At 48.4% G+C, this 14837-nt stretch overlaps 1 protein-coding gene across 6 annotated transcripts in view; it reads right to left on the bottom strand.

Annotated features, from left to right (window-relative positions):
- Positions 1-5346: 5346 nt before the first annotated feature.
- RGL1 (ral guanine nucleotide dissociation stimulator like 1) overlaps positions 5347-14837 on the bottom strand; it is a 165186-nt gene continuing 155695 nt past the window's right edge. For all 6 annotated transcript variants that reach the window (XM_013064222.1, XM_013064224.1, XM_004767942.3 and 3 more), the window contains 2 exons: positions 10669-10783; positions 5347-7774 (listed from right to left, as the gene is read on the bottom strand). In XM_013064222.1, coding sequence (XP_012919676.1) covers positions 7587-7774; positions 10669-10783 — 303 coding nt within the window. In that variant the 3' untranslated portion in view covers positions 5347-7586. The remainder of the gene's footprint in view (positions 7775-10668; positions 10784-14837) is intronic.

The raw sequence follows: 14837 nt of genomic DNA, 5'->3' as shown, positions 1-14837 counted from the left end.
AGGTGAGGTTTGTTATTTTAGAGAGAACCTTCCCTCCTGGATGGTCTGATTAAATGTGACAGAGGGAGGAGGGCCAGGAGAAGGCACTGGCATGTGAGGGGGTCTGTCTGTGGACAGGCTGACGGCAGTCTGGAGTTGACACAGGGCCATGAGACAAGGTTGAAGAGTCTGATGGGTGGTGGCCAGGAAGTCCTTGCTGGCTGGTTGGAAAAGAGAGAAGTGATGATGGTGGGTTAGTGCCCTGCGTCCTAGGAGCTGACACAGAAAATGGTGCCCCTCTTCTTAGGAGCACAGAGTAAGAGGGTGTGGCTTGAATCATAGCATAAAGAGTTCAGGTGAACTTTCAGGAAGAATGTATTGACAGAATTAGTCAGCACTAAATGGGATTCCAAGGCAGGTGACTCCATTAAGATGTGTGGCTGGGCAGGAGAATGGCTTCCTTCCGTTCTGTGGATTTACCTAAAATGGCCTGGAATTTTCCTTCCACCCATAGATCGGTTAATTCTTGTGATGATCTTTGCTCAGGTCCGTTGGGTGACACCAGCTGAGCTGCACTGGCCCACGGCCATCCTCCTGTCTACCCACGAAAAGGATGGAAACAATGAAGAATCATCTCTAAGCATTGGTTTTGTCCTGATTATTAATTTGCTGGGTTTCTTTTTATGTCCCTCTCTGTATTTTTTTTTTTTTTTCAGTTTGGCTGCCTCTGGAATGGGCGTTTTTCATAAAATCTCATGTTGGAGCAATTCTGGGGCCCAGCTTTGCAGCCCCCGCTGGCCCAGAGGGGGTTTCTCTGCTGTTTCCCATTCTAGGGGAGGCTGGGCAGACGTGTGGGCTCTTGCTCCCAGGGGAAATTTATCTTCAGAGTGCAGTGGGTGGTGCGCTCTCCTGTCTTCAGAGAAGCTTAGAAGATAATCGACAACATAGCGTCCTCTCCCACAACACAGCTGACAGTTTAGAGAAGGCCCCCAGACAGCCCCGGCAGGAGTTGGGACCTCTGAGTGCTGACGGTATCATCTGCGGGGCCTTAGCTGCTTTGGAAACCACCTGCCCTGACTGTGAAGACTTGAAGGGGCTGTGATTGTTCAGACTGGGCCCAGGGAGGAAGTGTGCACGAGGGGAGTGGGGGGGGGGGCAAGGAATTTGAGAGGAGAGGGTAGTGGTGGCTTCCAGGCCATGCACACTCAGCCCGGGAGCAAACTGCAAGGGGGAGCAAGAGCCAAGTTCAGGCCCCACAGCAGAGAAAGTGAGGCTGGTGTGCCAGCCAGGAGAAGGAAGGAGGGACCCAGAGGGAAAAAGCATGCAGGGCAGGTGGAGAGTAGACGGGAGAGCGCAGGGTGCTCACAGCAGCCCAGGTGTTGCTGAGCTGAAGGGCTTGTAGAGGAACCAGAGGAAGGGGCCGGATGCCTGTCCTCCCTGTGATGGATTCCCAACCCGCCTCCCACCTCCCCAAACCCATGGAAAAGCAGTGCCTCCTTGTGCATTGAAATCATCCCTACTCACGCCCATGGGCACAGAGAACCCCTTCCCCAGGGAGAGCACAGGGCCCATGTGAGCACAGACGGAGGAGGACATAGGAGCAGGGTGTGGGGTCTTCCTGTAAGAAAACTGTCCCCCAACTGCAGAAGAAATCCAATGGAGGCCCTCACGGGAGACCCCACCCACTCTGTGTAGTGGCTGAGCTTTCCTGAGAGGGACCCCCAGCTCAGACAGGGCGGCTTCTCACCAACAGGTCGCTCCCATGGCGGCGCGCAGCTGCAGAGGCCACCATCATGGCGGCCGGGCCCACCCACCTCCGCGCGCTCCCGGGCCTCGGCGGTGGACCGGCCTCGGCTGTGGACAGGCCCCGGGGGTCTTGTCTCCCCAGAGCGGCCGCAGGTGAGGCTTTCCAGGGTGTCTTCACACTCCCCACATCCCACGTCTGGGGCCGTGTGGCTCTGTACCGTGGGGCAGCTCACCCCTGGGGTGGGGGGTCGAAGGGAAGGGACGACCTTAGGCCAGAAGCTTCCTGGGAATAGCAGCAGCCAACTCTTGGAGTATGGGACAAAGTGAAAAGTACTTTCTCGACCTGGGTGGTACAATTTAATGCTATGTGAACCTCAAGCTTTTATTACCAATCCCTACTTTCCAGATGAGACAATAGCTAAATTAAGCGACATACGTGAGGTAGTGCGTGGCCTGGGACCCGCTCTCCAGCTCCACGCAAAGCCAGCAGTGCACAGTCTGTCCTGCTCCTGTTCTCACCAACACCTCACGTTTGCGTCTGCTTCTCTCTCTCACACCGAGTCCGGGACACAATGGAGCTGGCAGCCCCAACCCCACACCTATGACATCTCACATACCGACCACCAGCGGACCAACCTGGACACTTGAGGACACTTGGCCGGAGGCGTGGGTGTCAGATACTGTATACCCCGGGATCACAAATACGTGTCTGGCGCGAGCGAACGGTCTCACCTGGAATGCTTTTCCCATTCTGAAAACGGGGTCTTGATTTTCTCTTTTTTAATGGCTGCCGCAAGCCAAAACACTTTATTCACTTTCTAAAAAAATTTTATTTATTGGTGTCCTTTGTGTGAGAAATTAGAACTGCATCACAAACTGAAGCTTTGGGCTTAAACAATGGTGGGAATAAAAATGACTGCTTCTGAGAAGCCGAGATGAAGTACTTGGGGGCTGGTAACTGGGTTACGGAGAGGCGGAGCCAGGTCCGGAGCTCCTGGGTGGCAGCCAAGCCCCGGTCACGCCCACTTCCCATTGAGCTCCTCATCCATTTGGTGCTTTTTGCAGGTGACTCCGTACCCGTTTTGGGCGGGGGAGGGTGGGTGGGGAGGAGCGGGGGCCAGGGCCAAGTTCATGGATCAGAAATGGATTCCAATCGTAGCTGGGGATCTGACGTAATCCTAACCCTTTTGGCTTTGTTTCTTCATCTGTGAGGCGGGATAAGGCCACGAAAATAGGTAGCAGTGCTCTGAGCAGCGGCAGGACGTTCCTTGGGGTCTTTAAAGAAACAACTAGATGCCCATCGATCCAAGACAGCTCGTGTGAATTCCCATCGCCGGAAGGCTGGGGATGGAGCCAACAGACTCCAGGCATTCTCTTCCAGTCCAGGAGGCTGTGGAGGAATATCTGTCAGGAGAGCCTTCTGGATTCGGTGCCCAGTGTGGCAAGCACACAGTGGGGTTCTGATAATTTAGAGTACTGCCCCTCACCTTGAGCCACTGACTGGACAGCTCTGGGACTTGGCCCCTGTTATCCATAATCCAAGGGGACTGAGTGTGTTTAGAATATGGCTTTCAACTCTTTTTTTTAAATTAAAGATTTATTTATTTATTTGACAGACAGAGATCACAAGTAGGCAGAGGGAGAGAGAGAGAGAGGAGGAAGCAGGCTCCCTGCTGAGCAGAGAGTCCGATGCAGGGCTTGATCCCAGTACCCTGAGATCATGACCTGAGACGAAGGCAGAGGCTTTAACCCACTGAGCCACCCAGGCGCCCCTGGCTTTCAACTCTTAAGGAAACGTTAAATTCACCGTATTCCTCAAACTGTTAAATAAGTGAATTCCTTTCCCAGTTTTCTGGGTAGGGGTCCTGAGAGATCACACCAAAATCGTGGATTTCAAAATTTGAGTCTGTAAGAATTAAATCTGTCTATCTCATGGTTTATGTGTAAACTCTTTCAGTTTTCTAGGTTTTTCTTGTAACTTGACATACAACCACATCCATAAAGTGACTCCTAGTTTAGGCAAAGTAGGGAACCACAATTAGAAGCATGTAAACTGGTGGTCACTGTAGCGAAAAAGCTAAACAGAAATTTTGTTAAGTCCAATTCTGGACAAAATTGAATGACTCTTTCTGGTATTTTCTCCCTTGAGCTCCTCTCTTTCGTGAACCCTTCCTTTGCTCTATTCAGCCCCACCTCAAGTCCTCATTGCCGTGTTCCAAATCCAAATGGAAAAGAAGACAGATCCATGCACCCTACTAATGCTTTGTGGCAGAGATAGTTAATGCCCCGCACTACTCCAGACGTTTTCCCACATCCCCCCTCACGCCCCTGCACTTAGATCAGGGCCACAGACTGGCCAGTGGACTGTGCATAGAAGTGGCACGTGACCTTAGTCTGGGGCAGTTAGGAGCAGTGGGAGTTCCCTCCACCACCATCACTGTCACTTGAAGGAAAGCCCGAGATGGAAGGGTGGCAAGATGGACGCTGCCTGGATCCTGGAGCCACTGTGAGCCCCTCAGGAGAGCTGCCTGATTTGCATTATACCACAACGTGACGAAATACAGAACTGTCTTAAGTTACTGAGGTTTCATGGTTTGTTACCTCAGCTCAACCAAACCTAGTCTAACCCTTCCTCCCTTCCAGAAGTCTTTTGCTCTCAGAGAGATTTTAGAGGAAACGGGAATGCAAAACACGACAGAAATCCCTTCTCATTGTTGAAATGGGGGTACCTGCTGTAACCAGGGCCACCGCAGCAGCACCTGTAGAACAAGACGATGGGTACCAGGGAACCTTCTTGATACCATGGTTATCAGGGATGCAACACTACTGTCTGCCTCCTCATGGTCTTGTGCTGCGTGAGGGATTTGAAAAGGCTCCAAAGAGGGAAGTTTTAAGACACTATTTCTTTGGGCAGAAAGTAACCAATCCCAGTTTCTAGAAAGAGGCAAAACAAGGGGACCAGTGTTCTAGAATGATCTTGAAAAGATAGTCACCTAGTGCCAGAGGTAGAAATCCTTTTCTTTTTCCTGTCCACATTACCAGTGATTAAAACACCCAGTTGGCTCTCTCCAAAATCCTACAAGGGTCCAGAAAATTTGATGATTTGGCTCCATATAAGAATTCAAAGGGAAGTAATTTTGCAAACTTTTTGGAAATATGATGAAATGACAATCATGTGCTTCTCTTGAGGAAAGCTGGCCTGATTCTGATGGTCTTTTGCGAAAGCCTTCCTTCCGTCCGCCCCTCCATAGAGGCCCTTCTACAGCACCGTGGATGGTTTCAGGAATTACACAGATGGCAGCAACTGCAGACCAGGGAAGAGGCTCTTGGAAAGGAGGCCAAGGACTACCCTGGATCCTAAGTTCAGGTTTGTCTTTTAGTGTTCCCTCCCACATGACTCCTAAGAGCAGCAACCTGGCAAGGCAGCGTAGCAGACTGCAGTTTCCTGAGGATGTCCCTCTCTCCCTCCAATGCCGGTGACATCCGCAGTGGAGAGGACCCCGTCCCAACTCTGTCCCTGGCTGGCTTCCCCCCTCTGCTCCCTCCAGCCGAGCCCGAGTGCGCTTCCAACCAGCTTACGGACACACCTGGATCCCAGAACCACCTGATGAATACTCCAGATACGATCCCTTGGGGTCCGGCAGCACAGGCCAACCAAGTCCCAAACCAGTTTATTAGTTTAACCAAAAGGTAAACAGACGATGGAGATGCAGAAAGATAAGCATGCGAGCAGCTAAGAGCATTACCCGGCTGTCCACCAGGAAACAAATTTAACACATTGAAAGTGGCATTAAATAAATGAGGCTATGTTTTATCTACTTGGAATTTCCATTGTCTTTAAAAAAGGAAAATATATATATATATATTTTTACATTGCAGTATATAAATCTAGACTCTACATATACAGTACAATACAGAGGGCGAGCACACGGGCGCAACACTTAGGTCTTCGCAGCCACACCCTAAATCAGGCCAACGGTCCTAATATTTTGCGACCTGCAAACCAAGAAATTCAGGCTGAGGCTACGTTTACTTCAATCTCCACGATGTCTAGCACCCTGGCGATCTCTTCTCCAAGCACAGAAGCACAAATCGGACGAGCCTTGCAAACCGAAGAAAGTGCTTTTCAACCAGTTGAAACCCGGTCGGTCTTCCAATGCATGGTCTAAGCTGCTAGAAAGACCTAAAGGAAATGTGAGGCCTTCCTGGCTCATTCTTTGGTCCACCGCCACACGTCTCTAAACTTCCCTGGTGTTTCTTGCAGATTTCATATGGCTATTTACATGACAGAAATCTCACATAACCTTTGGGAGCCATCTTAACGGGATCAGGAAAAAAGAAAAAAAAAGCTTCATGTTACAATCTATACTTTGTATCTGGGTTGGTTCTCTTTATTTTTGGAATAAAAACAGATATTTTGAGATTTGTTTTTTTCTTAAAAAGGACATTCTGAAAGTGCTTCTTACACATGTCGATATCCCACATTATGGCTTTTTAGGTCAAACCCCAGCACAGCTCAAATTTGTAAGGGAGAGGGTGATGGTGTTCCGAGAGACAAAAATGTCATTTAACAGTAACACTGTGATGGCAACTGTGGGGACCTGAAAAAAAAATGTTATTGATTCCATGTGAAAGAAATGTACCTCATTAGAAATGATCTCAATGATATACGTGGCCCCGTTTCTTTCCCCGGGAGTAGGCACAGTAATGCTATAAAGGTTAGTAGGTAAAACAGGACGCTGCTGTGAGCGGGGAACCTCTTCTGAGGGGGGGCTGACAGAGCACTCGCTGTTCAGAAAGCTTCACAGCCTCAAAATGATCCGACAGAGTCCATCGCAAGTAGGAATTTCTACACCTGAGGAACACATTGTACGTCACAGCGAGGTTCGACGATCCAGATGGCGAGACACTCCAGACGTACAGTTCTACATGCAGAAGAAGGCGATCAGAAATGGCAACGAAGTAGTGGCATTCCGAGACGGGTAAGAGTCCAAATGAGTCACCGTTCTTTTGTGCTTTCTCTTCTGAGTGAGAGGGTACCCAAGAGCATGGCTATCTGTGCGGTCAGGACTGCGATCTGCTTGTTGGGGTCAGGGAGGGGGCAGAACACAGTGCCAGAAATCAAAATGGGCTTATGTTGACTCCAGAGGTGTCACGATGGCAGAACTGGTGGGTCAGATGGGCCTCCTTGTCGCCCTCTGCCCCCTGGGGTCGCAGAAGGCGGCAGATGCGGGCAGAGGTCGAAAGCCACTGGCTTATCCAAACCCTTCCTGAAGTGGCCTTTCATTCAGCCGTGGCCGCCCGGCCTCCGCAGCTCTGATGTTCTGGTGGCACTTGTTGGAAAAGGGAAGTTTTCTCCCTTGATAAAAACGGTTTGGACTTCTTATAATACTGGCACAAAGGACACTCTGTATTCCTAGGATTGATTCGGTTTAGTTGGAAGGTATGAGACTCGGTTTTCAGTTCTATTTCCCTGTAAAAAGTGACCTCGACATCCCAGGCCATTGTGCAAATTTGTTTTTCCATAGTCCAGAATATCCCATAAGTCCCTCATATATTTATATATGCACACATACTTCCCTAATATGTGTACATATATATATTTATAAAAGTGGGTAATTTTGCATTTCAGTCTCAAATAGGTCAAAGAGAACCAGTGAAGCATTCATCCATTTCATTGTCAAACTCATCTCCAATCTCCCCACAATGCCTATCCTCGTGCCTTTGCACACCAGAGGTACTCAATAAATACCAGCTGACTTCACCACGATGCTCTAACACTGGATGGTCGTTGCGATCACCACGGCCTGTTCTCAGCCCCGGAGCGCCTTTGGCCGGCAAGGGGGCCCCAGCCCCTCCCTTCAGAGGGTGACTTTGCTGTGCCTGTTGCTCCAGCAGCCCCGCTTAGCTGTCCTGGGCAATGTCAAGCTGGTCCGGCTACGCAATTTCACTTGTTCTTCCATGGGGTTCTTCTTGCGTAAAATGAAGTCAAAGTTCACTTGGCTGTTCATGGCATAAAAGACGTTGGCCGAGTCCGGGATCACGAGTTCTGAAAGAGATCAGGAGAGAGAAGGCAGTCAGCTGGTGTAGGTCAGCCCAGCACTGCCGCAAAGCAGGGACTATGGCCCTGTGTCCCTGGGCTATGGATGGAACCAGGCAATGACTACCGTCCCCAAAATTGGCTTGCTCAACTCCTCAATCCCAATTTAAAAAAAATTAAGTACAAATATGATCTTAGAAATCTGGTCCATGAACTAGATGACCAACTGCAGACGATTTTAGCTAGAAGAAAGTAGAGTAGAAAACACAGGCCAACTGACATGGAATGAGACTCCCAGGACTGCGGCCAGTCAGCGGCAGAGTTGGGACACCAACCCGGGCGTCCTTCCTCCCATGGTCGATTTCCTGCTCTAGCATGCGGCCTTTCTCAGACACCCAGAGGATCCAACAACATGGGGGAGAAACGAAAAATCAACAGGTTTTTCCAGAACTCTCGATACTTGGAATGTTGAGATATTTTTTGAAGTAGTCCCAAGTCAAACCAGTTTAATATACAGCATCCAAATAAGACAGTGTGTATCTGTTAACATTTAAACTGTATCTACCCCAGTGATTCCCAACCAGACAGCTGCAATTTCTGAACAAGGACAATGCCAAGTGTTAGACAAAATCATCAAGCAAAGTTATTTGAATTCATTTTTCATTTTAAAAGAAGGACAAGTCTACTGGTGGCAGCAGAGTTGGGGAGGCCATCAATAGATGGGCATCTACTTGCAGATTCAGCGAGGCCGATGTCAACTTCAAACACGGAAATTCTATAGCAGGACTGATGCCATCAGGTTCTAAGTGACTCTGGTACATTTTCACAAATGTTCTATAAAGAATAACTCCCTTAAAGTGTCCCCAGTCTCCTGCCTACATAGTCCTGGGTCAGTAACAATTCACCTCACAGCTTTATGTCACTTAGCACACCTCCAAATACTTGTGGGCACCTTATTTCTTGTTATCCTCACAGCCACTCTGTGATGTACGAAGAACTAGGAGGGTACTGCCTCCTTTTCACTAAGGACCACAGCCACAGGAGGTCAGACAGCCCACCAAAGCCCACCCAAGTAGTGAAGAAACCTGGGCCCAGACTACACTTCAGGGCTCCTGCTTATTCAGACTCATCGGCCTCACCTTAGCGTTGTTTTGTGGGCAATATGGTCCAACTCAAGAGACTACATTGTAGGCTTCGAATTTTACATGTAATGACAATAAAAGATATGACTGACATGGGTTTGCCCCTCAAGCGAGGGCTCAGCTGAACGAATGAGAAGCCCTTCAGAGGTAACTGAAAAATAATTTCATCAGAGGATAGAGCTTTTCACCTCTAGGAAAAGGTACAGCCACTGTTCTCTGGGCTCAAGACACAGCCCTGGGTGATCTGTTGGCAAAATGGAGTGTGAAGAGCTGCTCCCCTCTCATACCCCCAACTTGTGTAATTCTTCTTGTCATGAGGGGGGCGCTTCTCGTCGGTGAACAGCCCTACATTCAGATGCTTGAATCGGTTAGTGTTGGGTCTGCCAGCAGATGGGGTTGGCCTCAGTCAACAACTGCACTTGGAAAGATACTTAGTGTGACTGAGTTTTATGAGGTGACAGGGTCCAGAGGAGACACCTACCAGCCTGTCTCCTCCTCTCGACAAATACAATCCCAATTCAAACCAGCAAAAAGTAGATACATTTTGGGTGAGTATTTTCCCAGCATTTTCATAAAAGGAATTTCTGTGAACAGTGGGTTTCTAGGCATCCTGAAGTATGATTACTAGTTCTTTGCCTCAGGAACTGTGAGGTATTGAGTCTTCAGATTCCAGGAGCACCTGGCTGGCTCAGTTGGGGAAGCGTCTGCCTTCAGCTCAGGTCATGATCTCAGGTCCTAAGGTCGATCCCCATGTGGGGCTCCCTGCTCAACAGGGAGTCTGCTCTCCCTCTGTCTCTCTCTCTTTCCCTCAAATAAGTGAATAAAATATTTGGAAAAAAAATCTTCAGATTCTGGGGCGCCTGGGTGGCTCAGTGGGTTAAGCCGCTGCCTTCGGCTCAGGTCATGATCTCAGGGTCCTGGGATCGAGGCCCGCATCGGGCTCTCTGCTCAGCAGGGAGTCTGCTTCCCCCTCTCTCTCTCTGCCTGCCTCTCCATCTACTTGTGACTTCTCTCTGTCAAATAAATAAATAAAATCTTAAAAAAAAAAAAATCTTCAGATTCTGGAGTTAGAAGCTTTGGCTACTTGAAGGTCAATCACAAATAAAGATAAACTGGAAGATAAACCTAGAAACCTCTCACACATAAGACATTGAAAAAAATGAGAAATTATTATAAGGACCACTACATTTCAGATGCACGTACAACTTAGACTTACATTTCTGGGTAGAGGAGGTGTGCGACCGGCTGCAAAGACCCAACAGGCCCCACCTCTCCCCCACCTCCAGACACAGGGAGAGACCTCTTTCTAGAAGGCTTGATACACAGTTTACAGAGAATGGGCAGGAGGGTGATCAGCAAAACAGTAGGAAAAACAGGGTTGTGGCGAGGGTAGCTTGAGGTGCTTCTCTAGGAGGGAGGTCATGACACGGGTTCCCCACACAATACCACTCGTGCACAATTAAAAACCCTTCCTTAGTTCCATTTAAAAAAAACCCAAAAAGGGATGCCTGAGTGGCTCAGTGGGTTAAGCGTCTGCCTTCAGCTCAGATCATGATCCCAGGGTCCTGGGATCGAGCCCCACATCAGGCTCCCTGCTCAGCGGGGAGCCTGCGTCTCCCTCTCCCTCTGTCTCTTCTCTCTGCTCGTGCTCTCTCTCTCAAAAAAATCTTAAAACAAAACAAAACAAAAGCACAAAAACATTGCATTCATTTTTCCGATTCCTAAGACTGGGGTCCCTGCCACGAGAAGCAGCGCGCCCACCTTTGTCCTCTGAGATGACCTGCACCAGCTCGTATTCCTCGGCCGGGTCTGAGTCCAGATTGTGCTTCAGCATCGCCCTCTGGATCACCGCGGGGGTCTTGTCCTGGCTCGTCAGCTGGAAAGACAACGGAAGGGTCTCTAGGTACTTCGCTTCATGCTTCCTGGGAGAGTGCTCTGGGCCCTCCTCCTCTTGCTGCCGTGTGTCTCCCGCAGGCCCAGCAGGATGAGACAGGAGCAGGAGCCAGGACTCCGGGGTTCTAGTCCCGGCTCCGCCCTTCGTAGCCACATGACAAAGCATCTTCTCTTACTAAAACAGAACGTGCGCCCCTCTCCTTGTCTATCTCCCCCACAGTGGTTGAGGTTCCAGGGTGGGGGGAAACAGGAGGCTATAGTGAAAAATGCACAGGGTTTTGGTCCTGGGCCGAAATTAGCCTGACGTGTTCAGCACCAGTTACAACCTGTGGGTTAGAAATGGTCCCAGTTCTGCACGCTAACCATTTCAAAAAGCACAAGGGACTCCTCCGTGAGCCAGCCATGGCGCTCCTAGGTATTTAGCAAGAGAAATGAAAACCTGTGTCCACAAAAGGACTTCTCCTACAGAAATGTTCACGGCAGATTCGCTCCTAGTAGTCCCAAAGTGGAATCAGCCCAAATCTCCCTCAGCAGGGGAGAACAGGGAAGTGGACAAAAAGCCTGGACTGCGTTCCTGATAGACACAGCTCAGCCGCTATAAACTAAAAACTGACACACAACAATGTGGGTGGACCCAAAAGCATCAGGGTGAGAAAAAACAAAAAAACAAGAAAACAAACAATGTCATGCTGCAGGAGTCTATTCTTGGAAAAACAGGCCAAACTCATCTATGGGGTTAGAAAACTAACAAAGACAAACCTTAACCTTCATTAAGGCTAAGGGGGGAACTGACTGGAAGGGGCACAGGGAATTCTGAGAACACATGAAAAGTGTTCTTTATTTAGGTTTGGGGTGGGAGTTACAGATATAATAGAAGTAAATGTTTAAGTTCTGTGTATATAATGTATGTAAATTAGGCTTCAATAAAAATCAGCTTCTAAAGGTTTAAAAATAATAAATCTAACATCTTGTATGTACAAGTAAAGGTTCTCCTCAACCCCGATGGTTCTCCTCAACCCCGATTCTGACTTTCTCCCCAGGAGCTCTGCACATCAGCCAACCACTGGGAGGGCGCTTGGGGCAAGGGGAAAAATTTATACCATCCTTTGAGTGATTTCTTTACATTAGAAAGGATGCATAAGAAAACATGGATCACTGTTACTTACAAATAAAAGCTGTTCTCCTCAGGAGGTAAGAGGAAAGACAGAGAAAGGAGGAAAAGGAGGAGGAGAGGAAGAATGTGCTCCAAGAAACTGTCATCGAGAGCCCGCAGAGGACAGGGCCTAGATGTCTCCCTTGGTCTGGAGCAGCAGCTGTTTATTGTGACTCAATAAACAACATGTAGTACAATGGGGTTCTTGTAAGCAACAAAGACCTTGTTCATTTGTCTATTAAACATCCGGCGTATTCATTTCCAAGGGAGAAATAGATGCACACCAAATTCTGGAAGAGGAAATCTGTGTTTTGATAGTCTAAAGAAAATACTCCCACAGCTGGATCAAACGGGACCCGAAGCATAAAGCTAAAGAGAAAGGCCCCCACTCTGGGGATGTATGTCAGGCTAAGTTAATGTTAATGGTTCAGTTGTTCAATGTTGGGCTGAGTTGTCAACTTTAAACCCACCTCAGGCTACCCTTATTTTCTTGACCTTAAGCTTCCCCAGGTGTGTCCAACTGAGGTGGGACAGGGCCAAGGGCCTCCCTCCCTTGGGGGGGAAGGTTACTGAGGGCTCACAAGTCCAGCTCTGAACTTGTGAGCTCTGAACTTCTTACTCGGTCCCATCGGAAGTACTGAGAGCAGGGGAGGATCACATTAGTACCAACACTCAATAGCGCCGCCTTTGGCTGACAGGCGGAACCAGCACCGTCCAGTAGACCAAAGAGAGCCTCATTACTAATTTTAAGTGCCTAGTAACCATATTAAAAAAACTTTTTAGAAGGGAAATTAATTTTAATATATCTTATTTAATCCAATACATCCCAACGATTGTTTCAGCATGTAATCCATACAAAAACTGCCAGTGAGAAATTCTTTCTTTCTTTTGTACTAAGTCTTCAAAATGTGCATATTTTACACTCACGGCACATCTCAATTTGGACTATTCCCATTTTCAGTGCTCAGCCGCCACACCTGGCTGGAGGCTAGTGTATGGTTGGCGCAGTATGGAGTGACAGCGGAGTGCCACCTTCATGTTCCTTAAATACAGAACGCAGGGAGCTCCCTGTGCCTCTTCCCCGAGCTTCACTTCTAATACCACAGGTGAGTTTGGCCTGTTTTTGAAAGGGCAGACTCCTGCAGCATGTAATTCTCTGTCTGGTTTCTTTAGCTCCACGTGGTGTTTTAGAGACCTGTCCCCCGAATTACACATGACAGCTCTTCACTCTCATGTCAGACACTTTAGAGTTACGAGGTAGGACCTGGTCAGCGTGTGTAAGAGAACCCACGCAAGGCAGCCCCACAGAGAACACAATAATAACCTGATGACACAGTTTCCCGGTGGTTCCCCCATCTCTCTCTCTCACTCCTTGTGTGAGTGTCCTATCCACCCAGTGGTCCGGATGACTACCTCTCAAGATTTGACCCCAGAACCAGCCTGACACCAACAGGGTTTCTGCCCATCTATTAGACAAAGCCAGCTGGATGTCCCACCGGTCCCTCCAATTTCAGTGCCCTCAAACCCTCCTTCTCTGATAGTTCATACCTCACTTGATAGGACCAACAACCACCAAGCTGCCTGGACAGCCTTCAGTTTTCCCTCTTCCTCATCACCCACCACAGCAACCTGAAGTTGATGACTAAACTAATGGATTCTAAGATTCTACATCATAAAAATCTTTCAAAAATCCATCTCATCTCCAGCCACACCGCTGTCATTCAGGTCCTCCATCATCTCCCATGGGGACTATGACAGCTACTTCTTATCTTGCTTCCTCACCTCCAATCCAACCCCACACCCTAGGACCACCCCTACAATGTCAATTACTTGATCCCCGTGAGCTAACCTGATCACTATTTAAAGGCCTTCAATGAGATGCTAATTGCCTAGAGGACATAAACTCCTTCAGGAAGGCTGCAGGACTTTTACAATCTGGTCTGACCTCTACTAGAGAATTGGGTACAGCTTCAGTAATGCTTTATGATCTCCCTTATGATTGTAAGTTTCTCAAAGACAGAGATGCCCCACTCGTCTCCCCATCCACAGAGCCTGGTCCAGTGACTAGCACACAACCAAGGTTCAAGAAATATTTCGCTGTTTTGATGAATGACATAGGAAAGCTTTCCTTTGGAATGTGAGAAAACAGCGAGTACCTCCATATCACTTATGCCATGTTCAAAGCTGAACTTGTAAGCCCTCAGTGACCTTCCCCCCCACAAGAAGGCGAGTGACAAAGATAAGGGAAGACAGAGAATGAGCCGTGGGATTCACTGCCAGTGAGACTGTGCTCTTGAATACATGTCCTACATGTCCTACAAACGAAGGAGTCTCTTCCTGTAACAACATGCCCAAGGTTATTACCAGGAGAGGCCCTGTGTGACTCCAACAATCCCGCCATTAATTCCAAACATTGTGGAGATTGTGTCAGAATCACAGTTTTATAAAGAAACACAAAAAGTCAGTCTCATTTTCATTTGTAAACATTGTTCCTCGTGGACTCAAACTGCACTCCAGCTTGATCATTCACCATACTGAGTTTGATTCCAAAGAACAAAAGGAGAAAAATGGGCCAGCACACAGCTGACTGCTGAGGATGTATGGGAGTTCATGATAGAGGCAGGCATGTGACTCCCCAGGAAGACTTCCGAGAAGGCCTGCAGGGGCGGCATCATTCCTAGAATACATTTCTACACTTATCCAAATTGATTGTTCTGAGAAAAGTGACACTGACCAGACTGAGTAAGTTCTAGCAAATTTTAAGATGTGGAAACTCTATCTTCTGGACACTGCTGGTACAAAGATCTTTTGATGTATATAAATCCATTACTGGTGTCTACCCAGGGAGATCTAGGTGCGTACTCACTTTGGGCGAACGCAGAAG

The sequence above is a fragment of the Mustela putorius genome, unplaced genomic scaffold (genome assembly GCF_011764305.1).
Source record: "Mustela putorius furo isolate JIRA1106 unplaced genomic scaffold, ASM1176430v1.1 tig00537335_pilon_pilon_pilon, whole genome shotgun sequence".
In the NCBI taxonomy this organism is placed as follows: Eukaryota; Metazoa; Chordata; class Mammalia; order Carnivora; family Mustelidae; genus Mustela; species Mustela putorius.
The sequence above is the reverse complement of the archived record's forward strand: the minus strand, read 5'-3'. Positions and strand labels throughout refer to the sequence as shown.